Source organism: Gnatocerus cornutus, chromosome 9, assembly GCF_029298725.1.
Source record: "Gnatocerus cornutus isolate USDA-ARS CGAHR chromosome 9, icGnaCorn1.1, whole genome shotgun sequence".
In the NCBI taxonomy this organism is placed as follows: domain Eukaryota; kingdom Metazoa; phylum Arthropoda; class Insecta; order Coleoptera; family Tenebrionidae; genus Gnatocerus; species Gnatocerus cornutus.
The window spans coordinates 8,431,868-8,457,783 of NC_142241.1; the positions used below are offsets into that span (position 1 = coordinate 8,431,868).

A 25,916-nucleotide genomic window follows, 5' to 3' on the forward strand; every position below is an offset into this window, starting at 1 on the left:
GTTTTTAGTACGGCTGCAAACCGCTCAAGTGGCGCTTGATTATCTTTAAATTTGACAATCTAAACAATGGCCGTAGAATTGTTGAGTACTGCTATTGATTAAAATGTGTGCGTGTTGGCTCCGTGTTGTTAAAATGTGATAAGTGATAAAAATCGTGCAGAATGTGGATCCCAACAAAAACGAAAAAATACGGCGTCGGTAAGTGTTGGTTTGTCATTTGTTATTAACCTAGCCTTTCATTTTTTTCACATTGTTGATGTCCAAAACACTAAAGGCAATATTGGATTTAAAAAAAATCAAAGCAAAGGCAACTCAATATGCCAGGTATTAATAACAGGCAAACATTTCAGCTGTATAGTGCATAAATTAAATCAATTCTATAATTAAATGCAACGAGCCGAGACAGTGTTGTTTGTCGTTGCAATTATGCATGTTTTGGCATGACATTTGAATTAATAATTTTAGAACGACTGTACTATATGGGCTACAGGGCCGACTTCCGGTGCAGCGACTTCTTCGGATCTCAACGCTTTATACTTCCTCTGTGGTCATGTCTTGAATGTATAATTAGAAAATTTAAAAATAGGCAATGCCACCTGGTTTGTCCTTCCCATGTTCTTCAGTTTTTATTGTTACGAAATGCCTGTTAATTAATCTAATCAAATTTACCGCCCAAATTAGCACTCTTTCTTTAATGCGATTGGTGTAAAGTCAAACCTGACGGTGCTAATTACCTAATTGTTATCACTGTTTCGTAAAAATCACGATAAGATTGTACTCATTTTAATTCTAAGATAACAAAGCATGAGTAAGGAGATATGAGTAATGAGCAAATTAACAAAACATTGCTCGTATAGCACTCAGTATATTGAGAATCCCATCACTTTACGGATTGATAAAACTGTACATCCGGACATTAAATATAATCAAATTGTCGCTTTGTCGGATGTTATGATGTCTTCTCTACTCAGCAATCTACGTATGTTTTCTGAGAATTAACGTCATAAACACATGTGGATCGCCTTGTCTTATTGAACACTACAAAGCAAAACGTACCAAATTTTCTCGAGTTTTAATCTAGCAAGTTCTGTTTTTATTATGGTATGGAAATTGGGCACTAATTAAAATTTAATGGTAGGTGATAACGATATTGATTGTTCTTCTGGCACAAAAGCAGCAATTTGATAAGAATTTATTGTGTGTTCGTTTTTTTTTACTTCTTAAAATGTCGGTTATAAAACCAGTGGCCTTCATAAATATTATACCTTGCAGTTGGGCATATAATAATTACTCGTTTGTAACGAATTGTTATTAAATTTCACACCGAGTGGATATGATATAATGCTTGCTTGGTTACATAAAAGCCTTGCAATATGCTGATATTAAATTCTGCACTTAAAAGTCACACAGATGAACGCTTTTCAACCAATCAGAACATTAGACGTTTTTTTAATAAATGGAGCATTATCGTCAAGTAGGCTCGCGCCTACTTTTTCAACTAAAAACTTGTCAAGGCTGCTTGTGGTGATAAAAACTGCTTCGAGAGGTAGAAATTATCTGCAGCGATAGTTATTTAATTTCGCAATAAATTTATACAAAATCAGTGATCATAAATAATAAATTAGTATAATTGAGTTTGATTTTCGTGAAGGTTGTCACCATGCATTCCAGTTACTGAAATGGAATGCAAGGATTTTAAAATCGTGGAAACTTTTTTACTAGCAAATTTTTGTATTATCGTGGAACTTTATTCATACTTACTTGAGTTATTACCTTTTGGTTAGATTGTGAGGTAAATCCGACACGTGAATCAGATTAAAAACGATAAAATTTTGTTTGAAATTATATACATGTGTACTTATTTTGGGAAATTTGTAAATTTTGAATTCTGAAGTCAATTATGCAATACAAGCTGAAAAAGTAACATTTTTTATTTACTTCATTTATCAACATTTTATTAGCTTATTGAAGACTTAGATGTATTCATTTAGCTTCGAAACCCGTTGACGTAAGACATTCTCTTTCGGCGTTCTCAAAATAAAATGTAATCCGCTCGTCTTCTTGGGAAAGGAAATTGAGTTTCATGATAGTATCTAAAATAAATCATTTTTAAATTAAAAGTCATTTCTATTAAACGTCATATTTCACGAGAAACGACGGAAAGTATAGTTTAGGCTGCTTTTGACTAACAATTTCCACAAGACTTTGTTTTCAATTCCGCAACATTTCAAACGAACTCAATCCTTTCAAATCCTGCAGTTTTTTAAATCTTCTCTTGGAAGTCCCAAGTCGAAATATGTAAAAACACTCATTCGTTTTGCTTATGTCCACGAAACCATGTAACACATGTTGGTATGTTTACGCCTTTATTTATCTTACATTTTTGCATGTTGTAGCACTTTTATCTATCGATTTTTAGAAATGTGCTCAAGAGCGATGTCATTAGGTAATATTAATGATTGATTACTATTTACCTGAAATTGTAAAAAAATGCAAGGTAAAAATATCTTTCAGTTTTCATAATTGCACTTTGTTTAGCTATAAAAACGAATTTTCGCGAATTGACTAATCTTTAACTAAACATAATTAAAAAATTTATTGTCTCAGGAGATTTTGCGACGATAAAAGTTACGTATCCGTAATTTATACTTGAAGTTGTTTGATCCTGACAATCATTTTACATGTTAACTTTGTTTGTTCCGAAAAAAAAGCATGAAGAATAGCAGTAATCAATTATTTATCTTATCATTATCATCATCTGGAGATGCGACATTAAAAATTGATTAAATTAATTGTAATGCAACTTATTGATACTCGCAAATTGTATCTCTAAGCCGCTTGAACTCGAGTCTTTAAACTTGTCTAATTGGATTCTTATTCATTAACCTGAGTCGATGGTTTATCAATACTCTGCATTCCTGCATATTTTCTACCCACTAAGCAATCGGTAAAAATTAATAATCGAAAGAGCATTGTAATATGATGCCGATTTCCTAATAGGTTCAACACACTTAATTTTAATAGCTTAGTTTTTTTAGAGGCTTCATTGTTTATTTATAAGTCGTTTTTCACGACGTTTCAAAGGCTGTAATTTTTATATGTACCTAATTATCTGTTTATACGTGCATACATGTGTTATTACTTATTTTTTTAATGCCATGTCTGTGATCGTACATACATGAAAATGATTCACATATTTTTAAATAGAAACTGTGGACACAAAGCTCCGTGCAATCCAAGTTTGATTATGCAATTTCTATCTTTCAAAACGACTTATTAGGGATTACTACTAATACTATTAAGATATGAATCCAGTTCCTTGAAACTTGTTACGCAGACGTCATAGATTACAACTCGAGCTCATTTCAAATCTATTATTCCAAGAACTTTGCTAAATGCACATTTTATGACAATGGAGACAACTCAACAAGCATAATTGTCCCAGCAATTGCCATAAGTGAATAAAATGCTACTTTAAAGTGACAAAATGAAAAATAAAACCTCCGTCACCATAAATCTTAAGAAGGTTCATTAACGCAACCGAGATTTTCTTTGTGCTCTTATTCGCCTTGTTCATTTTACAGTCTGGAAATTACAATCAACTACCTGTTTGTTATTCTAAACTTAAACTTTGATCTTCATAAAAAGTGTTCACATGGAAGAAAATGTGAATTGTAATATAATCCGAAGCTGATTGAAAGCAATAAAGGTGACGAAGGTAAATTCCAGTCGCTGCCACTTTATATGATTTATGAGTTTTCCAATAATACGAAAATAAATTCATTCAATTTTGGTCGACGTGTTGACTGATATTGACATTCTTTGTAGCTATTTACAACTGGAAAGGCGATACCCGCTTCGGCCTCCCTCTCGAAATCGGGGAAACGGTGCAAATCCTCGAAGAATCCCCGGGGTGGTACAGAGGGTTTTCCACTAAAAACCGCTCGATCAAGGGCATTTTCCCGCAAACTTACGTCTTCTTGAAAGCATGCAAGGTCGACAATGAGGGTTTGTTCGAGAGCGTGGTTCCGCTCGAAGACTCGGTTGTTAGGGAAGTCACCCTTGTTCTGCGCGAATGGGGTGATATATGGAAGAAACTATACGTGGTAAGTACAATTATAGTTTGATCATTCTCCGATTAATGAAGCTTTTGTAGCAAAGGGAGCAGTACAAGTTCGATACAGTAGGTAAAGTTATGAGGGATCTTTTGGAATGGAGGAGACAACTGGTTTCCGGGACGTTAACTCAGGATCAGACGAGGGAGCTGAAAATGAAAATCATTGCGAAAATCGACTGGGGTAACAGGTGAGTGATTTAAAGGCGCTTATATTTAAAGAACCAGTCTCATCTAATCGATAAATGAGCGAAGCGGACCTAGTATAAAATAATCACAAAGAAAAAGTATAAAAGTCGTAATTTTAAGATAGTAGAACTGAGCGTGGCGTAGCTCAAGTTTCAGTCTCTTTCCCATATTTCTCAATTTCTGGATAAATAGGGCTCATCTCGAGCGTGCTCGGCGCCGATGGCAAGTTGCAATTACTTCCGAAATTTAAACGGCGCACAAACTCATCCAATATCTCCCCAAACACCATCAGATTCATGTTCTGACCCAAGAGGTGTAGTAAAAGGAAATCTCCCACCTGAAATGGAAATTAATGTAGCTTTCACGTAACATTTTCCACGCGTAATCCGCACTCACTTGAGTCTTCCTAATGATAGTATCAACGGCGTTGGGGGCGCCAAACCGGAATCTCCTTTTCAGGATCATTTCACGCGTGCTTGGCAACAGCACCACCGCTGCAGAATACACCATCGCAAGCCCGGAAAATACGGCCAGGATGATGAACCAGAACCATAAGAAAATGTAAATTTTTTCATTGAGAATATTGAGAGCCAATATGCAAAGAGCGTCGTGTTTTTGGATTGTTCCGGAAGCACCGAATTTGTGGAAAGTGCATTTCGTCACTCTTGGAAACACCGCAACCATCGGATCTGTGCGGTTCTCTTGATTCATATTGGAGAAGTTGATGACGTCGGTTCCGTAGCTCAGAAACGCGCCGCCTAAGAACTTGTCCGTCATGAATATGTTGACCATCTGCAAGCAGTTTATTTACTTTTGAACTTAACCGCTCTTACCTCAACTTACCACATTGATAAAGTTGAGAGCTTCGCACATGAAATACCCAAAAGCGTACGAGTTATGCATATGCATGGTTTCAACTAAGTACTGCACAAGACGTGATTGCCGTCTTTCCCGCTCTTCCTTGATTCCAACCAAGGCTCCTCTCATTCCTTCGGAGATCATTCGAATTTTGTCGTCTTCCCACATTTTCCAGATCCAGTGGGGTACATAAAACACCACCCCTTGGAAAAATAGTACGAACGGTACCCACTGGTAATAACTATGATAACGTTTTTCTTGATGATCGTTGCCTAGACCGGGATGAGCAACATCTGATCCTACATACTTCCCTTGTTCGTGAGGGAGGGTGAAAGTGTAAGTAATCCAACAGTAAGTGTTTATTACGTGACCCGGAACTCCACGGTCGTTTATGCATTGGATCGGATAACCTAAAGACAGGAGTTAGAAATTTTGAGGTTTCGTAGCAGAGCTCGTACCTATGAGATTATTTGCTGTAACTACGATGCAGCAGACGAAGAGTATAGCTGATGTTACTCGATAGTGTGCTCGGAAGACCATATTGTCGATCATGGCCTTATCGACGAGGTATCGGACTTTGATGAAGCCCGCAACAGCGGACACCATCCCGAAGACGCTCATTTTGCTGGTTTTCTGGAACTGAACAGGAATTAGTTAAACGATATAAATCACTCTTGGAAAGTTTTGTTAAACGCAACTTATTATGGGTCTTAGTCGGACATTTATTGTTACACAACAGAATAGTTCAAGCAGACAAGGACATAAAACAAAGCGGGTTTGCTATTTACCAAATGTACAGCTGATAGAAAAAAAGAACTTCGACGGCACAGAAAAATTAAGGCTTCAAGAAAAATTAAAATACACGTAATTTAAACGTTGCAGTTGAGTGTGTTACATATATTGCCCGCTAGATTAGCAATTCGGGTCATTATGGAGCGATTTGACTGACATTATTGAATTAGAGAGTAAACTGTTTCACGTGACAGCCACTATAAATGTTTTCATTAAATACAATTTGTTTTTCAAATGGTTTCAATGTTCTCGTTTCTGTACGAACAAATAAAAACTCATTGGAAGTAGTCTTCGATATTACAAGTCGTGTCTTTGATTGATGAAAAACTCGCCAGGTTCAAAAACTAACGAATTTTTTTAATCAAAGACATGCGTCGGAAATTCAGAACGAGTTTTTATTCAAGCGTTAATTACAGAGAAATTATGTAAGACTCGGGCGTATCAGTTAAGTGGGTTTAGCATCCTAATTACGGATGGAACTTTAAGATATAATAAATAGTTGCTTTGAGTTTATAGAAGCACTCATCAACTAACAATTTGTCAAAAATGTAACAAGTTAATTACGCAGTAATTTTAAAATAAAATACATGACTAGAGAGTTGATTAAATTATCATTTGATAGCCAAGTTGAGCCCAAACTGATACGAACGATTCTTGATACATCTAGCTTTAATAAATGTCTTTCGATGTCTCGTCAATCGAGAATGTTATCTAAGCCCAGTTTTTCCATAGTAGGTAATAGACAAAAAAAGTATTTCTAGAATATGTCGAGTCATCGGAATAAAACTTGAATGTTTAATTAAATATTATTGGAATCACGATTCACTGAACTTAATCGTCTTACAACAGAATATAGTATATAAAATTGTAAGACACAAAATTTGAATATTAAACTACAGTAGCTACTACGTCAGCTGGCAGTGAATTTAAATAAAGAATTCAGTAGGTAACTGTACTTTTTAGAATAGAAGAAGACTCGTTAACTTCCATAAATGGACTTAATTTAAAACGAGTTTCCACAAGTGTCCTTCTTATGGATCGTATTACCTCGTTTTTTCTCTTTCACCTCCTCTAATAAAAAATATACAGGGTGTATGATAGAGTGAAAACAGCGTCAAACTGGGTTTCCGAATTTGAAATCTGTTCGAAGCTCTGCGCGTATTTCGCAATTTTGCTCTCCAATAAGTGGTGACTCTATTTTATACTACTAACCATCAGAATAGTTTTCTTTAAAAGGGTAAGATCACAACGATCAGGTTGAACAAGTAGTGAGACCAAAGTGGAAGAGAAACGTTTGATTAGATTTCTTCTCCTTCAAAATAATGTTTTATTTGTATTAGAATAGTTTTAATAAATCATTGACCGGAATTGTCAAAGATTATCGACCTCCTGAATTAGTAAGACTGAATTGCGTCGACGCAGTTGCTAACGCAGCATTAATTTCTTTGTCACCATGGCGCAATTTTGATTTGCAATGATGCAAGTCAACTTGAAATCTGTTTTTTTAATTTAAAAAAAAAATAAAAAACGCGTTGCGTAATTAATTTTGTCAAGCAACGAACAACAAAAGATCCGCGTCATGAACAGATTATTGACCCTGTCACGATCATTTAACCCTCAAAGCATTCTCACGTGGTTGAGAGCCGCGATTCCAACACCTGCGATTCAAAAAGGCAAGCTTTTGTTTTTTGCCAAGAGCTCGTTTGTTTTTATGTAACAGATAAATTCATAATCAATTTGAAATTTTGCGTTTAGTGACAATTCGCGTTTAAATGAACGTTACTCTGATTCAAATATGAGGTTTAGTCATATCAGTGAGTCCAGTGAGTTCGAGGGCGCGAAATTTGTAGTTATCGATGAATTTGTTACCTATGGCAACATCACAGATTTTATTATTGTAACACCGATAAAACTTAATTATCGCGTCACTTTTAACATTGTTTCTCATTAATTTCGGGGTCTTTATGACTCAACTGACTCCTAAGAAGAATTTATCGCACACAAAAGAATTCTTTTACCTGAAGAATGACTAAACCGCCAATGAAGCCCCGTGCTTCGCTTTCTAGTTTTCAATACATTTCAACGAGGCATATTTCTATAATTTTCCGGTCCGTGTGATGCACAACAGCATTATCATTGTTGCATCGTCGCGATCTCATCTTTAAACTGTTTATTGAAGGAGTAAAAAGATTAGTCTCTCGCTCGCTTGTCAAGCGACTTAAGTCATTTGTTTGATAAATATGGTCTACTTTTTTCTCTGCGATACATGTCGAATGTGTTGTCTTCAACCTTGGAACATTTTTATCATAGTTTTAGTTTATAATTTGGGAAAAATAATTGGAGAGTACTTAAATCGACACGATTTAATCGAATGTTATCAAAACTGCGGTCCGTCGTGGACTTTTCACCGTAATTGGAATTAATCGCCGCCTTAAAATTGCACAATTGCTTACGTATCGGATATTTTCCAAGTTTTCGGTGTTTCAATAACAATCTTCGTTTTGTTTTCCAGGATTTTGAGCTCACGGCTGTCAAAACTGTTTTCTGTGGACAAGTTCGACCTAATTGGAATAAATTACCAATTGTAATGCCATAGTAAAGTAAAATGAGCTTGTCTTTGTAATGGGAACGTGTCAAATTACATATTATCTCCACGTGGACTGTCCAAATTGTAGTAATTGCAACTTGGCGATAATTAACAATAATTATACGTATTTTTTCGTAATTACGTCTTCTGTTACCTTTTAGATTAACGTAAGTCGTAGATGCGAGGATAATATCCTTTTTTTGGCACTGCGTTGCAATTCACTTTAACGGCTTCGTCACTGTTTGGGTACCATTTTGGTCGGAACCTTCCCCGACGGTACACTCTGAACTGGTCGGTTCTATTCTTCGCGTTAAACATAAAATGATCAGTCGAGAGGGGATCGGCCGTCTTTGTCTAACTCACTTCTTCCACTGTTTTGCGTCCTCATCAAGCCAGTTGGAGCTTTGTTCACAAGATGAAGAATGCATTCACTGCATGCCAACGTCAGAGGCGGAGGAGGACATGACAAAGAGATAATTCATGCTAAAACAGCCCCTCCACCATTTTTCTCGATCCGCGGACAAAAACCATGAAGGTCCGTTATCGATTTTCCACGGATCGTACCATACTTTTCATTTTTTCTATTAAAATCCAATATGGCTCCAAACGAGTCGTCCTGAACACCTGTCCAGGTGTGTACGGCATTTTTCAGGTACAGTCAAAACAAAAGCGTCTGGTACCTCGAGGCATTTTTAGTGCTACTGAGTTTATGGTAGCAATGCGTTTTTAATTGCACATTTTCGGCTAATGTTTAGCCTTAGGTCCCCAAAGAATGTCAACGCAAGATTTAGAATTCTTGCAGTTGACATGCAGGTCTGGTTAACCTTGAACAAAGGTGCGATGACCGGAGATTGGTACCTTCGGTACCTGTCAAACACGATGATTCAGAGCAACCCCGCTTGCAAAATGTGGAATTTCCATATGTTTTTGTTTCAGGAAATTGGGGCTGGATTTGGTTCCAAGACAAGGGGCGCAGATGATCGATCCTGATTCCATGTCACTTGTCGAGCTTTACCATTTTCACGTCTCCAGCGCCGAAAACTCACAAGGCCTTTCGGTGGGTAACTTCAAAGTAATTTAAACAAAAATTACTCATCAGGTATCTAGAAATTTAACGGGAAAGGGGAAACATCGTAGCCGCAAAACGCTTTCAGTTTCCTCGAAAACTGAGTGTATTGTACGACGCGGGTGATTAATTAGCACTCTGAAAGTACAGTTAAAAGAAAATTGACAAGCAAATATGTTTAAAATTAGTAACTGTTATGAGAGACACAAAGATTTCTTAGAATGGAAATGCAAAAAATATGAATAAACATCAGTTTTGCTAACAATAGTCTGGAATGCGAAAGACTTTTAAATGAACCTCTACAGTTTGCATGGCAAAGTATGCACGTGACCAACCCATATGCATTATTTCTTATTCTTCGTACGTAGGTAGGACTGTCGCGAAGGGAATCTGCAATTTTGGAAAGAAATAGTTTTCATGGGATAGTTTCCCATAATCTGTTCCATGAAATTATAATGAAACAGTAATAAATGCATCGTTTACGTGTTCCGCAAAGAAATTATTGTTAATTTAAATTCGTTTCTAAATAAGATTTGTGCAAGGAGATTCTATAAATTCAGAATGAAAGAGAAACTGTATCTCCAAACGTAAGATTTAATTTCACGTTTTTTTCCATTAACTCACTATTTTAATTACATAATTATTTGTAGTTCTTATCAAAATAATTATCGCTATTATAATTAAACTCAATGCAGAATGCAGCAGTAAAAAATTTGGCTGTTTTTTACCTAGTTCGTGGCCACAAAAACATGGAAGATAAGTTCACAAGTTGTCTCAGTCGTATTTAAATTGTTAAAAAAATATTGAATTTGACAATTTTTTGTGTTTTACCACTCTAAAAGTTTACTTTCAACAAACAAGGAACTGTTTATTTATACATACTTTAAATTCGCGATCATATTCGTCTTGGCTTATCTTGTACTGATAAGAATATCTTTACATAACAATAATTTCTGTAAATAATCCTCTTAAGTGTGAGTTAAGCAAATCCACTATTTTATCACTAATGCGCAGAATTTATACACACTTGCGAAATTTCTCGAAATTTCTTCGAAATTTGAAATTTGTTGGCAGGACTGTTATCGACAAGGCTACCAACCTAATACGAATTTTTGTTGTCTAAATTGACTTTTCAAACGAAAATCGCTTGTTTTAGGCGAGAGGCACCATCAAAAAGAAAGAACAAAAGAAAACCCTCACCCACCATTTATATTTTTGTATGCGCGATTTCGGTCACCACATCGGCGAAGACACCGAAATCTACTTTTCCCTCTACGACGCCTCCAAACAAAAGTACATTAGTGAACGTTTCCTAGTCAAAATTTCCAAAGAAGGCTTCTCGAATTACGTGGAAAAACTTCATAGTAATTGTACGGTTTTTACGGTAAGATTTGAGTTGGTGGTGGATAGAAAATAATCTCCGAGTTTTCAGGATTTGGGAAACTCAGATTTAAGTAAAGACATATTTTTAGTCGCCCACGTAATGCGTATCGGCAAGATGATCTACTCAGATAGCTCTAAAAAGACTGATAAGAATGCAGTTTTGCAACAGCAAGTGTTCAAAAGACCCCACGGGGTTGCAGTTCACAACTTGGGAGATTATCTTTCACCCAAAGAAGGAGATTCCGATGAAAGAGAACTCAACTTAAAAGTGTACCAAGGAGAAGAAAAAGATTTCCATCAGTTACACGAGTTCATTATTAGACAGTCAGGGAAATACAACGCTTTAGCATGTGCCCCAAACTACGGGATCATGACTTCCATCAAAATGTTACACGGAGGACTAAGCAATCTCAAAGAAGAAAACGCGATGTTGTTTAAAAACGTTAGTTTGACGAGTAAATTAGGTTTCCCGGATGTGATCATGCCTGGAGACGTACGAAATGATTTGTACCTGATTTTGGAAAAAGGAGAGTTCGAAAGAGGAGGGAAATCGGTGGGGAAAAACATCGAAGTTACTATTGTCGTCTTGGATAGTGAGAAAAATATTATCAAAGGGTGCCTATGGGGGGCTTCAGGGCAAGATGGAAGCTCGGAGTACAACTCAATGATCATTTACCATCATAATTCACCGGCATGGGCCGAAAACGTGCGGTTGACATTACCGATTGATAAATTCGCAGGGGCACACGTCCGGCTGGAGTACCGTCACTGCTCAAGTAAGTAATTAGTTTCGCTGGAATTGATTAAATTTCAAGTTTTAAGTCCGGCTTTTGAAAGTTGAAATTATGACGTCTCCATCGTGTTTTGCTTTAACATGACTCTTTTAAACCATAAAAATTGCATAATCCTATTTACGCAATCAGTTGCACAGTGGGATCACGTCTCCACTTCTAAACAACTTTTTATTAGCTTTCATCACACTTATTTTTGTCCCAGTAATTACATTTTCCATTCATTTCAATTCCGCAGCAAGAGAAAAGAACGACAAGAAACTTTTCGGTTTTTCATTCATTCGCTTAATGGATAAAGACGGAGCCGCGGTACAAGACTGCCAACACGAACTCTACATCTACAAATGTGAAGACCCCCAAAAGCTAGAAAATTGTGGCTACTTGTCTTTACCCTCTTTCAGTAAAGATTTTGAAGGTAACCACGAAAGTAGCGGGCAATTCTCTCGAAGCCATAAAGAAATAGTCTTCGTGCGAACGCTTCTCTGTTCCACGAAACTGACGCAGAATGGTTTGTAAATCCAAACCGTTGAGAATTCAATAACCCGCCTGTTTTCAGTGGATTTGTTGGCTCTGTTGCGGTGGAAATCACATCCGGAGAAAATCCAAGATTCGTTACAGAGAGTTTTACGGTTGGGGGATGAGGAATTGGTTAAGTTCCTTCAGGATGTATTAGACGCGCTTTTTGCGTTGTTCTCGACGGAAGATGGAAATTCCACTGCTCATAGCGGACTGGTTTTTCATGTCTTGGTGTCGATTTTCAATCTTCTGGATGGGTCGAAATACCAACATTTTAAGCCAGTGTTGGACGCGTACATAAGAAATCATTTTGCTGCAGCTCTTGTATATAAGGGACTCCTGACAAGCGTTCAACATTGTGCCGACTGGGTGCTGTCCTTTGAAAAGCAAGAGCCCATCCAGAAGTGCTACAAGAGCTTGGAGTACATTTTTAAGCTCATTATTCAAAGTCGCTTGCTCTTCTCTAGAGCCACCTGTGGTCAATACGAAGACAGTTTTAGGAGGGATTTATACAGCGTGTTCTCTTCGCTCAACAAAATGTTGACTGTCAACGACCCCCACATTATCAACACACAGGTAAAAATCGAACGAAAATACTGTTGCTTCAATCACAGTCGTAATTTTACAGGTCGCACTGTTGTTATCCATCAGCGCTGTTTATGAGCAACTAATTGAAGTCCTACCAACTCTTGAGGTGACGAAATTGGCGGCAACTCTTTTAGATTCGATTCCGAAAGATTTGCCGGCTCTTTTAGTCCAAGCCAAGTTGTCATGCATCAAGAACTTGGTCACAAGTAAACTATTTCAAGATGATGAATCCAGAAATATACTCTTAGCAAACGCATGCAAGCACTTGCGGACTCAACTTCACCGCCGCGAAGAACTAAAACTGTGCACTGATATCATAGGAGATATTTTATCTTTCTTGTTCAAACAACGCAAACAATTTGAAGGCCAAGGAAAAATCAACAATTGCGTGCATCATGATGTCGAGACTTTATGTAACAACATTCTCGATATGTTGGTACAAGCCGTTTTGAACATCATTGAAAGAGACACCAAAGTCATAGTAAGACTGCTCAAATCGATAGAAAAATGCTAAATTTGATTTTGTAGGGTTGTTTGGTCGCTTGTTTGATTGGTATTCTTCAGCTGTTGGACGAGTTTCACTACAAACGCTTCTGGGAGGTGCTATTGACTCCCAGTTTAGACCGAAAGGCACTAAAGGACTTCTTACTTCGAATCTTCTCAGTGTTTCGTCATCTGATCAGACTTGAAGTGTTCCCTCCAGATTGGCTCGTCATGAAAATGGTGGTGAATAACGTCATCCTGAAAGCATCTCAAGAGTTAGCTCAACCTCTAGCGTTCAAATTTTTGGACAGCCGGTCTGGATACTTCGATAAGGAGCTATGGACTGACTACTTCAACTTGGCGGTGGATTATCTAACTCAAAAACCGCTTCAATTAGAACACTTCTCTGAAGTAAAACGAGAGAAAATTATTGAGAAGTATGGCGACATGAGAGTGCTAATGGGCTTCCAAATTTTGTCCATGTGGTCACAACTCAGTGAATGCAAACTACATTTCATTCCGTCGATGGTGGGGCCTTTCTTGAAAGTAACTCTGGTTCCTGAAATAGAATTGAGGAAGGCGACTTTACACATTTTCTTTGACATGATGGAGTGCGAGCAACGCGCGCGCGGAAACTTTAGACAAGTGGAAAGCGAGCTTATTGACAAGCTGGACATTTTGATATCGGAGAACAAAGGGGACGACGAATACCGGAGATTGTTTAACACTATGTGAGTATTTTGTGTTGTTTTTATCGTGACAGTCTTGTGCTTAGTCATTTCATTATTATGTTATGTATCAAGTACGCAAAATGCAGTTTTACGTAGTTTTTTGGTACTTCTATTAAGGTACTAGTCCGGTAAAGTTTCATTTTGCTGACCGAATACCAAAAAATTATTAACCCACTGGTTGTTCGTTAAAAACTCTAAAACCATTTCTGCTTTGCTTTCAAAGGGAGCATTTGAGCGCGGTGTAAGTACCCCATTTTTCCCTTTAAAGACCGCAAATTTAATCAATCAATTTTAGTCTCTTAGATCGAGTCCAGTCCGAAGACTTGGCGTGGAAAGACAGCGGTGCGGCCTTCATAAGCTCCATCACACGCCTTCTGGAGCGTCTTCTAGACTATCGCAGTGTCATCGAAGGTGACGAAAATAGAGACAAGCGCATGTCTTGTACTTTCAATCTTCTGGTAAGTTTCATTGGAGTAAAAAACTCTCTAACGTGACTTCGTAGAATTTCTACAAGAACGAGTTTAACAGAAAAGAGATGTATTTACGTTACATCTACAAACTGCACGATCTACATTTATCAGCTGAGAACTACACAGAAGCTGCATTTACAATGAAGTTATATGCGGATCAGCTAACTTGGAGTAGTACGACTCTAATCGCAGATGCACACTTTCATAATTTTACGGAGTGTCAAGTTAAAGAGAAGTTATATCGACAGATTATCAATTATTTTGATAAGGGTAAATGTTGGGAGAAGGGAATACCGTTATTGAAAGAATTGGCAACTCTGTACGAGAATCAGTTTTTTGATTACAAAGCTTTGAGTGATATTTTGAAATACCAAGCCAAATTTTTTGATAATATCTTGACGCAACTCCGTCCAGAACCGGAATATTTTAGAGTTGGTTTCTATGGTCTAAGTTTTCCTTTGTTCGTTAGGGTAAGAGAGTGCAGAGTTTGTTTCTTAAATAATACGATTTTTTTAGAACAAACAATTTGTATATAGGGGATTAGAATACGAACGAATCGGTGCCTTTACACAAAGACTTCAAACGGAATTCCCATCTGCTCAGATACTCATGAAGAATACTCCTCCAGACGACTCAGTAATCAATTCTGAAGGACAATGTATCCTTTTTATAACTACTAAAATGAGCTAAAATTAGTTCTTCGTTTTTCTTAATGCCACTAGATATTCAAATTTGTAATGTTAAGCCCATTCCCGAGTCGAACCCAATCACCCTTGCGACGGACATTCCTGATAAAATTTCCCGTTTTTACTACTACAATGACGTGAAAAGATTCCAATGCGACCGTCCTGTACATAAAGGAATAATCGATAAGGAGAATGAGATAAAGGTAAATTCGCACCCCCCATACCCGTTTCTAATCATCCCCCGCAGACTTTATGGATCGAGCGAATGATTCTGGAGATCGAAAACCCCCTTCCTGGTATCCTCCGTTGGTTTGAGGTGATAAACCGCCAAACAGACGAGATTCCTCCTGTGAAATACGCGTGCGAGACAATGCAATCCGTGGAACTAGAACTCAGACAACTAGTCACGACTTACACGGTCGAACCGAAACGAAATTTGAATCCGTTTACCATGAGGTTGCAAGGAATCATCGATGCGAATGTCCAAGGAGGAATCAGCAAGTATCAACAAGCGTTTTTCACGCAGGAATTTGCGAAGTTGTGTCCAGAGCACATGCCGCATGTTTATACTCTGAAAAATTTGATTCTAGAGGCGATGCAAGTAGGTGTAGCGACAATTTTGGAGTACGTTTTGATTTTTTTTTGGTAGGTTATAGAGGAAGGGTTGGATTTGCACGGACGCTTGGCTCCAGCTGGAGTTGTACCGTTGCACCAGAGGCTGTTAGAGAGGTTTGCACAGTTGAGAGAGAGCTTGGGATCATTGAGCAAAATCAAAAGACAAATACCTGAAAGTATTGTCAAGTAAGTAATGGAGATGATCGCGTAATTGTAATAATTGTGCACTTTTTGTAGCACTCCACTTCCCCCTTTACCCGTCAATAATAGAGTTGTGGTTGAGAACGGAAACCACCGAAGCTCCAGTGGGAATTACGATTATTTATCAGAACACCGCACGTTGGAAAATGACGATATATACACAAAACCCATGGTACCTAGTAGAAAAAAAAATATTTCTTTAGCACTACTCTCTCCACCCTACCTATACCCCAAATACTAATATTTTTTCTATTCTAACCAATTAATGCATGCTCTGTTATGTAAGTTCATCATCGTACCTCTTCGGGAATAAAACAACTTCTTATACGTTCTTATTAACAGGAAAACGAACGCCCGTTTCCTAATAGGGAAAACCTAACACTGCCGATGACAAATACGACAGCGCCACCGATACCTCAACGTGAACTAAGACCTAGATCTCAGGGATTTACTAACACTAGTTTTACGGAAGTGCAAACACCAACTCGAGGACTCGATTACAACACTTCGAGTTTGCCGTTGATGAAGAACAGATCTTCAGACTCTTACGACATTCCATTACCGCCTAAACCGACACACACGCGAGAAAGATCACTGACGAAACCACCATCTCCGAGGTTATTAAGACACGCTTCGATGACTCCTACGGATGGTCCGTCTCCTTTGAGAAACTCGTGGTCGGATTCAGGAGTCGAAGAAGCACCACCGTTACCCCCGAGGTCTCACAGTAAGTTTTTCGTTTTATAAGTAGGTGTGTATGAGATGAGACATTGCAGCTCCTGACAAACGTTTCTCTGGCTTCTCCAACGAAATTCCGCCGAATATCCCAAAACGCGGCCAGAAGAAGTCCACTTCTTCCCTAGTAGGTCCCGACGGATTCATAGCGATTGATTGCGGTTACGAATTGACTCCAGATAGTCTCCGAGATTCCGGAATTAGCATGTCTGAGAACTCGAATTTGAACAATTTGAATAATACATGCTATGAAGATTTCGATCTCAAGACACACCAACAAGAAATGAACATCAGTAGTAGCCCGTTTGAAGACAGTCCTAAAATCGAGAATCCTCCTCCTATCCCGCCAAAGTCAAGCTTGGCGTGCAGTTCCAGTTTAAACTCGAGTTTGGAACTGACTGGTAGTTTAGAAAGGAAACGCGAAGTGGATGGCGCAACTCCCGACAGCGAGAAAGAAGAGAAGAGTCCCTCTTAATGGATTCAAGAGTTTTTTAATGTTGTGATTCGTACCTAAACGTTAGAGATAGTTCACTTTGGTCAGGGCAGTTTGTGAAAGTTCCAGTATTAGACAGACCCTCTTTATTTATTTTATCCATTCCAGAAATAGAATTCTGAGTATTTTCTTAAATCTAAAAGTATCAGCTAGATGTATTATATTAGTTTAGTGATGTCATCGTGTCATTTCCTCTGTGCCAAAACCGGCCCTTATATATCAATTCTGTCAAAGCAGGTTCATGGACCAAAATCAGGAACAGTTGGACCTTACCCTCTCATGTATTTTACATTTACATCGAAGTTTTGTATATAATGGTGCTAATTTTTTTTTTATCTTACTGTACGTATTTATCCCTTCATTGGTTGTATTTGTCATATTTTAATCATCAAACTAGTCATAAAATGATATTTATAATTAAGTATATTTTATATTACTATAAAGTATCGTATTTTCCCATTCATGACTATCATCTAGCTTAGTCTACTGTATCAAAAGAAATAAAGTGCTACAAAATAACTGCATGTTGTTAATCACCCCCGCTAAGCTCACAAATTATAGTCTCCTCTTACGTAATAATTGATAAATGGGGTTGCAGAATGAGACAACAGGGATATTGATTGGGGTGGGACGAGGTAATAGGGTAAATTTTTAATTAAAACGACAATATAATCATTGAAATTACAGTTGAGGCGATTCCATCGTTATATAAATGAGTAATTTGATTGGAATCGTCAACACGAACGGTATGAAGAGAATGACTATTGCAGTATTTTCATTTTTTTACTTTAAACTTTGTACTGTGGACAATTGTCGAGGGTCAGAAAAAGGGTATCATTTCCGGACTTATAACCCATTTTTTTAACAAAATAAACGGGAATTCAAACGTTCCGAATATTAAATAAGTTTCTTTATGTACTTCAGTATAAAATAACAAAGCAAAAAACTGCAGTTTTCATTCCAAGAAAAGTGACTATTACAGTCCTGCAAAAAAGAGCGCATGCATGTAAATATTTTAATATGAAATTTCAAATCGTTCGTTCTTTACAGTTTCCGTTTACAATTTGAACGCGACATCGGATTTCCGCATTTTCCACACGCAAAGCTTCTCAGTAGTGCGGAAATCATAACTTTGCACAAATAGCTGTTTTGAACTTGAGATTTTGCGATAAATACGTAATGAAGTTAACAAACTGGTGCGGAAAACTGTGTTTTTCCCTTCATGCTCGCTTTTAAATTAACTGTTTTCCGCCTTGGCACTGCAATGTACGACTCAGTTAATCCCAATTTAGCACATTTAACAAAGACGATCCAATTTCTCTGAAATCAATACAAGTTATTTAATAATTTCTTGACCTAAATAAAGTTGGATGATTGCTTTAACTTCAAAAATAGTTTTATTCACAAACGGCTATCAATAATAATCATAATACATGGTAAAAATTTCGATTATTTCTAAACGTCTAATATTAGTTACACCTATAATGGATAACACAAATCTACAAAACAGACTATTCATTAACGAACATCTTCATTTATACATACAAAACCATAATTTTAATAACTTAAGGAATATACTCTCCTGTTTTTTGGGTAAGGATAAGTGATGGGATCTTTATGAGTGCTACATTACAATGAAAATATCCATACAAACTTAGGCAATGTATTCTAAAAACGCTCAACACAAATTAGGGGTCACCCCTTTACCATTCTGCATCACCATTGGCCTTTTGGAAGACATAATCTTGCCCACTCAAGTTCATAATTCCATCCTTCAAATAAAATTTCCATTTATTCCTATTTCTGATGATTTTGTCATACTGGCAAACAACAATGTTGTCAGTATCAAAGAGATCAGAAGGATCTTCATCAGTGACATCATCTTCAGAGTTCAGTGGTTCTTCTTCGCCACCTTCTTCTTCCATCTCTTGATCGTCTTCTTCTTTATCATCGTCGATATCGTCATCGTCGTCGTTATCATCTGATCCGTCTTCATCATCATCAGATGTGTCTACAGGTCCATCAACCTGCGGCATTTTTTTCCTTTTAGGTAAGATAAACTCGATCTCTATTTGTTCATCGTCGTCATCTGCAGCGTGTGCTCCATCCGTTTGTACAATATTCCTGCTGACAATAGTAACAGGTTGTGCTTGTTGACTGTTAAACACCGCATTAACGTGTTGCTGAAGAACTGAAGAAGCAATGTTTGCTGGTAGGTTCATTGTGGCTGTTATAATTTGGCCTGTGAGGATTTTCTGCAGCTGGTTACCTTGCAACGCTGTCGCTGGTACTTGAATGGTTAGTATCCTTGGAGCTTGATCAGTGCCTGGTTGAGCTGGGAGAGTAATCTGAATTGGTACCATTTTCGTCTCAACAATCTGTGCCACGGGTTGCTGAACTTGTTGCACGGGTTGTTGAACGTGCTGCTTAGGAAACCCATTTGTGGCGTTTAGCTCAGCCTTTTTTATCTTCTCTTCTTGTTCATTTTGGACTGCTTTACTTGATCTCAATTTAGTCTCCCATGTCTGCTTCAATTCCTGTAAAACTTGTTCGTCAACACCATCTTCTAGGAAAATCTCCCGGACTCCGCTGATCACATCGTCGATCACTTCTTGGTAGATCCGGAGGACCGACGTTTTGCACAGCGAATTCGACATCTTCTTGGAAGTTCCGTATTTATCACTTGCTCTATTGTTGGTCAAGCATAATAATACGCAGAGCGGCTGCAATATGTGCGAAGGGCTGGTTTTGGTGACACACACAGTTTCACCTAACCTTGGTGTGATAAAAATTTTGCTCACGTTTGCTGATATGCAGAGATACACTAGATTTGATTAATAACAACAATAGAGATAACCGATGGTTGGTAATCTCATTTTAATTATCACATATGCACTTTTGAGGTTAGGGGAAAAATCAGTTGTCCATCGACATTTTGATGGAAAATGAAAAATAAGGAAAATAGCGGGTAAAGACAGGACGCGATCAATGCCTGTGCGCATGCGTTAACCAGAAAATTTTAAGAGTAGGAGACACAATTGACGTTTAAATTATAGAATTCCACTCGAAATTTCCATTGATCTAAAACAAATTATTTAAAATATTCACTCAAGTTTAATAATTCACAAACACGTTTCTTAAAACTAATCCAAACAAAAAATTTGCGCTTGTTGATTTTTTGCAGTACATAAAAAAATTAAATATTTTTGTGTATAACTGGTTGCATAAGATATTAAAAAATATCTCATGATTTTGTAAATTCTTCCGAGTCTGTAGGGTCTCTAATTCCACCAGAAAACCTAAAGAGTTATAATGCTAATCAAATTCCCAAAGATTCCGTTATTTTCTATCCAAGATTTGTTTATGTTTTCACATTTAATTAACTTTATTTTCTTTTTAGTCTCTTTCATTTCTTTTAATCTTTATAGATCTTTATAGTTTCCTGGTATTAAATCTTTAGATGATAGATCTTTCTCCAAATAAATTTAAATGTAGAAAATTTGAGGAGTTTTAGGGCATAAATGTTTACAAAACAAGGCACGTCTTCAATTTCATATTTTTTCTTTATTATAAATAGGTAACATTCTTCCTGCTCGATATGCCTAATTGTGTCCATTTACCGGTCCTAAGTATTTCTAAAAACTCCCATTCAGTCCAGTGCATTTCACGCTTTATACGTCCGTCTTTTGTATAAATTTTTGAAGTATTTATTGTTGTGTACGTCTCATATTGGCCTATTGACTTCTTTTCACAAACACATCCGTTCGCATCAACAATACAAACCGACAGCTGATCCTCACCAAATCAAGCCTGTTGGAGTTACTTAATGTCACAACGATTGAAATTTATTTGATGTTTTCAGTTATTTTTTGTCACCACTAAACGCGTAATTTTCGTACGTTTCACCAATTCCATCTTTATGGGTTTCATTAAAATTAGAAGAAGTAACGATGTATGTCAACTGGAAGGCACTCTTCAGTTTCGGCTTGGCCTTTTGGGGAATTCTTTGTTGTACTGATCTCTTAGGGGATTCCACGTGGAAACGGTGCTCACACAGTAAGTCATGTCATAGCACAACAAATCTGCTATTAGTGTTAATACTGTAGACATTGAAGACATTTTAACGGGATATTATAATGAAATTAGTGAAATGCAAGCGAAATCAAATGACTTAGAAGTCCCAAACCAAAAACTGAGCTGGCCGACACTTTTATGGAACGTTTGTGCTTTTTTGTGTTCTTTAGTCTTTTGCTCTATGCTCCGGTCAATGTCGTGGATAATCTGGAAAGTGCTTAAAATCTACAACATCTTCAGAAATCGCAAAGCTTTTACAACGAAAGTCGTGAATAACATTCAAGAAAATGAAATTAGTCCCAGCGAATCCGACAATGTTTTATTAAAAAAACAAATTAGTGATAACTTGAAAATGCAAGAATTCGTTCAATTGGAACTAGAAGAAATAAAAAAAGAGAAAGACCAATTAGCACAACAATTAATGATCGCGCAGAAAGAGAACTTAACATCGCGACAACAAATCGAAGAGTACAAACTAGAGACTTTTATGATGAAGGAGAAGTTGGCACGAACTGCGAACTCTCTAAGAGAGAATCTCAAGTACAAAGACTTTGCCAATGCGAACCAAGAGCTTATTTCGAAGAAAGCGCAAAGCTTGGAGATGCATTTGAAAGAAATGAGTAGAGACAGGGATCTCTTAAGATCGAAATTGAGTCTCGTCGAGAAAACCTGTTCAAATCTGGAAGAAAAGTTGAAAGTCTATGAGAAACAAGACAGCGGATCTAACATTGAACCCGAGAAGGACATATCAGAAAGGCTTAGGAGCAACGAAGTGAGTAGAATGTTTAGAATGAAATTAAGACTATTAAAACGTTCTTTTAGCCGTCTGAAGTTAACCAGCCCGAGATTGATATTTGCAAGTTCCAGAAGAAAATCATAGAACTGCAGAAAACAATCGGAACTTTTGAAGGAAATGGTACGAGTTTTGAAGGCAACAGTAAAATTTCTGTAGATCTTGAGGATTCAAGTTTGTCCACGTCTAAGGATTCGGACACTCCGAAACGAGCTGATTTGAATACAGTGAGGCATAATATTTTTAATTACAATGCGTACAAAGTAAGACTTTTCTTAAATGTGTATGTGTTGGCATGTTTGTTTTAGACGCAAATGCTGAGGCCGAAATTAAAACTAAGCGAGCTCAGAGAGACATTGTACGGGGCAGTAGACACTGGTTCTTCTTCGGACGAAAACAGCAGCAGTCACCGAATTATCAGTAGCACCGTCGAATTTCAAAATTTCTTAAAAAGCCTGACACGAAATCAACTATGATACGCCCTTTCGAATAAAATCGAGTCAATTTTGGGTGGTTTTTGTTCGTTTTAGAGAAAAAGAAGAATGAGAGATTTTTAAATAGGCAATAATAAGCCACTTCCGGCCCAAACAACAAGTAAACTGAACCGTTCGAAAATCAATAACAATTGTAGTTCTGTTTGAGGGCCATTCATTGATGGAGTACCTTCGCCCACCCCTCTTGCACTTGCAATGGAATAATAGACTTTACAATTTACTACGATGTCTATTACGATGCCAGGCACAAAAGTCACGGATTCTTTTTTTTGACAGGTGGCTGCCGCCTTTTGTGAGCTCGTTTTCTTGGATTTGAAGGCCACGAGGGTTTCAGAATTCCCATTTTTTGCTAAAATCGAAGGGTTGGTAGATCAAGTTTAAGAAATTGTACGCGGTGGGAAAGTACCAAAAACGGGGTTTACAGGAGGCGTAATAAAAATATCTATAGTCAGAATTTTATAACTTTGGTTTAACTCCGCATACCTTTTGGGCCAATTGAATTTTAGCTGGAAGTCTGGTCTACCATAAGCTGGGGTAGAAATGTCCACACATTGGAAGACGAAACACGATCAAAATCAACGAAGTTTTTATGATTAATTGAATTCCCGCAAAACTGCTAATCTCCTTGACAAGTGTGACACTAAAGCATTCAAATTTTTGATTGTGTTGACGATGTTGACGCAGTTCGGCGGAGGAGAATTTTATTCGAAAAAAATTGCTCATGAAAACGGAAACCAACAATGTATTCTAGGGCACCTCCTTTTTCTAAAAAAGTCAAATTTTATATCATCGTAGGTTGAATTACTTTTATTTTAAAAAAATATGAAAATTTATGTATCAATATTTAAATTTTCCTTATTTTTTAAACTTTTTATGGCTTAGCCGTTTAAAATTCTATAATCAACAACAGTATGTTTGCTGTGAAAAGCAGACATGTGAAAAGCATTTATGTCACACAACTCTAAATCAAGGCAGATGGATAAGAAATTCCAATAACGTGGTTACCAAAATGTCATAACTAGTTTTATAATAATTTTGGTAATTTTAGTGCTGCGGCTATAAAATTTAGGGAAAATACAACTTTTAGGCCGTCAATTGACTCTACCAAATTGCAAACCTGTAGAGGAAATAATCCAATTTTAGAAATTGTTAAGGCGGAGCAAAAAATTTAGACCCCTTTTGTTTAAATTCGGAATATTTTTATAATTTCAGTACATCGGCTACGAAACTTGGAAAAGTTACTACCTAAGAGTTGTGTACTAATTTTAATAAATTACAAAAGTCTAGAACGGAAAACGGAGACTTTAAAAATTTTATTTTATAAACGAAGCAAAAATTTCCGACATCCACCATTAAAATTTCGGTAATTTTATTGCTTCAGCATGAACATTGGGAAAACTACATACTACTTTTGAGTCGTGTATTAATTCTACCAAAATGCAAAATTCTAGAGCAAAAATTACAATATTTGGAAATTTTAATTTTAAAGAGAAAGCAAACTGTTGAGAAAAAGGCGCACATTATAGAGATTTTAACTATGTACACTACCCACCAAAATTATCGCAAAATCGGTCTATTCATTTTAAAAATGGCTTTAAAAAAATTGTTGACTATTCACACCAACTTATAATTATTTTAATTTGATACAACATTTATAGGACATTCCAAAATTTGATATTAAACTTTTGCAATGTATTCAGAACAGTTTCATCAACTAATTTAACAAAAATATGACAAAAAATCGTTAAGTAAGAAGTCAAAAATGGCTGTATGCCACGAAGAATACTGACTGTTATCAGTATTCGAAGAAGTAAAACACTCTGTCGAGGTCAACTGTAAAACTCGAGGTAAAAATCACAGGGATTCCCACTTTTGTTTTTTGCAACTATTTTGGAACAAGTGTTATTTTGTGAAAAAAAATTGATATCAGATCGTCAAAATAGCTTTGAATGGATGTACATGTTAAAAAAAAATGTTTGCGTTAATTTTGCGGCGCAGTGTAGTTATAAAATTTTGCCAACTATGTTATTGCAATTTTTTTACCCAGTTGTCTTGGTTTTAGAGTTGTATGACATAAATGCTTTTCTCAGCAAATATTCTGTTGTCGATTATAGAATTTAACTTAAAACCAGTTTAACCATCAAAAATAAAAAAATAAAAAAAGCAATTATTGAAACATACATTTGCAAAATGTAAGTACATAATTCAACCTACGATGATTTAAAATTTGACTTCTTTTGAAAGAAGGAGTGTTCTAGAACACATTATTGGTTTCCGTTTTCATGAACAATTTTCTTCGAATTTAATTCTCTTCCGGCGAACCGTGTTAGGTAAAGGAGGCCAGCCATTTCTTGATTCGACAAATTTCGACTATAATAAACTATACATATTGGAAAAACTAAAAATGGTTAAAAACGCTATTCAAAGCCAACTTTAATAGAGCCGCTAAACCGTTTTTGTCTTGTAGGTACTCGCACTTGGCCACGCTTTTTCTCCTCATCCACGCTTCAACACACTCACATGCACTTTGCGACTCATTATTTTCTCACGCGTGGGAAATAATCCGTCTTGGATTGATTTTAATGAGGAAAAACAGCATTTTTTTAAAAGTAGTTCTAAACAAATCTGGTAGTTCTACAGTTGGTGAGTTTGCTTGTGTATTTGCGCTGGTGGAGTCTGAATAATTTTTTTGTCATTAAAAGTGTCGTGGGTCCTTCGCACCAGTCACACTTCGACTCGCTTCACTTGGCCCGTTCACCTCTTCTCGCACTCATCTCAACAACCACTCGACCATGCTTCCACAATTTAAATAATCACACCGGTAAAATCAAAACTTGTAAATGCTCCATTTGGGTGAAAAACTACAATAGCAAATGGCGCGAAGTCATTAGATTTAATCCGTCAACCGGAGAAGCCTGGAATGTCGTTAACAAATCCGAAGTTTGATCTGAAGAAGGCCACTTTTTACCTTCTTTTTCGATATCAAAGAAAACGCAAGTGGAGCGAGGTTCACTTGTCTCTTCTCAGTTTACATCAGCACCTCCTTCTTCCTGTGCTTTGTGCAAAGTACGTTAGTCCTTTTTGCATCGAGAGCGACAGTATTCTAATATCGGTTATCTCTAACGAATTTTTAAGACCTTTTCTTTGATGTGAACAGGATATCGTTTTGCGTCTCGAGAATTCAAATCAGAGAAACTTGTTGATTTTGGAGGGAACTAAATTTTAGGTGATCGTTTCTTCACCTCGTGCAACAAAAC

The 25,916-nt window shown here is 36.9% G+C and overlaps 4 protein-coding genes across 6 annotated transcripts; 2 read left to right on the forward strand and 2 right to left on the reverse strand.

Annotated features, from left to right (window-relative positions):
* The first annotated feature begins 43 nt into the window (after positions 1–43).
* spg (dedicator of cytokinesis spg) lies at positions 44–17,679 on the forward strand. Of its 2 annotated transcripts, XM_088046673.1 has the most exons (20): positions 44–198; positions 3,829–4,106; positions 4,157–4,305; positions 9,477–9,597; positions 10,763–10,990; positions 11,039–11,765; positions 12,019–12,288; positions 12,337–12,872; positions 12,925–13,365; positions 13,413–14,098; positions 14,322–14,339; positions 14,394–14,556; positions 14,601–15,038; positions 15,085–15,226; positions 15,291–15,457; positions 15,502–15,855; positions 15,904–16,055; positions 16,107–16,242; positions 16,413–16,797; positions 16,847–17,679. In XM_088046673.1, the coding sequence occupies exons 1-20, from the start codon at positions 162–164 to the stop codon at positions 17,278–17,280; spliced, it is 5,862 nt and encodes a 1,953-aa protein (XP_087902799.1). In that variant the 5' UTR covers positions 44–161; the 3' UTR covers positions 17,281–17,679. The 2 variants fall into 2 exon arrangements, with proteins under 2 accessions (XP_087902799.1, XP_087902800.1); XM_088046674.1 differs by lacking the exon at positions 14,322–14,339.
* Inx3 (innexin 3) lies at positions 4,311–8,897 on the reverse strand. 2 transcript variants are annotated; one of them, XM_088046675.1, is made up of 5 exons: positions 8,695–8,897; positions 5,620–5,800; positions 5,147–5,571; positions 4,700–5,095; positions 4,311–4,640 (listed from the first exon to the last, which is right to left on the reverse strand). In XM_088046675.1, the coding sequence occupies exons 2-5, from the start codon at positions 5,780–5,782 to the stop codon at positions 4,449–4,451; spliced, it is 1,176 nt and encodes a 391-aa protein (XP_087902801.1). In that variant the 5' UTR covers positions 5,783–5,800; positions 8,695–8,897; the 3' UTR covers positions 4,311–4,448. The 2 variants fall into 2 exon arrangements, with proteins under 2 accessions (XP_087902801.1, XP_087902802.1); XM_088046676.1 differs by lacking the exon at positions 8,695–8,897 and adding an exon at positions 8,407–8,470.
* Positions 17,680–18,676: 997 nt separating the features above from the next.
* Positions 18,677–20,282, reverse strand: TfIIA-L (transcription factor IIA L). The gene has a single exon (XM_088046338.1). It carries the CDS (start codon positions 19,953–19,955, stop codon positions 19,002–19,004), a length of 954 nt encoding a protein of 317 aa, XP_087902464.1. The 5' UTR covers positions 19,956–20,282; the 3' UTR covers positions 18,677–19,001.
* A 915-nt stretch (positions 20,283–21,197) lies between these two features.
* Positions 21,198–22,641, forward strand: LOC148168550 (uncharacterized). Its single transcript, XM_088046212.1, has 4 exons — positions 21,198–21,354; positions 21,405–22,148; positions 22,205–22,428; positions 22,474–22,641. The coding sequence occupies exons 1-4, from the start codon at positions 21,249–21,251 to the stop codon at positions 22,639–22,641; spliced, it is 1,242 nt and encodes a 413-aa protein (XP_087902338.1). The 5' UTR covers positions 21,198–21,248.
* The last annotated feature ends 3,275 nt before the right edge of the window (positions 22,642–25,916 follow it).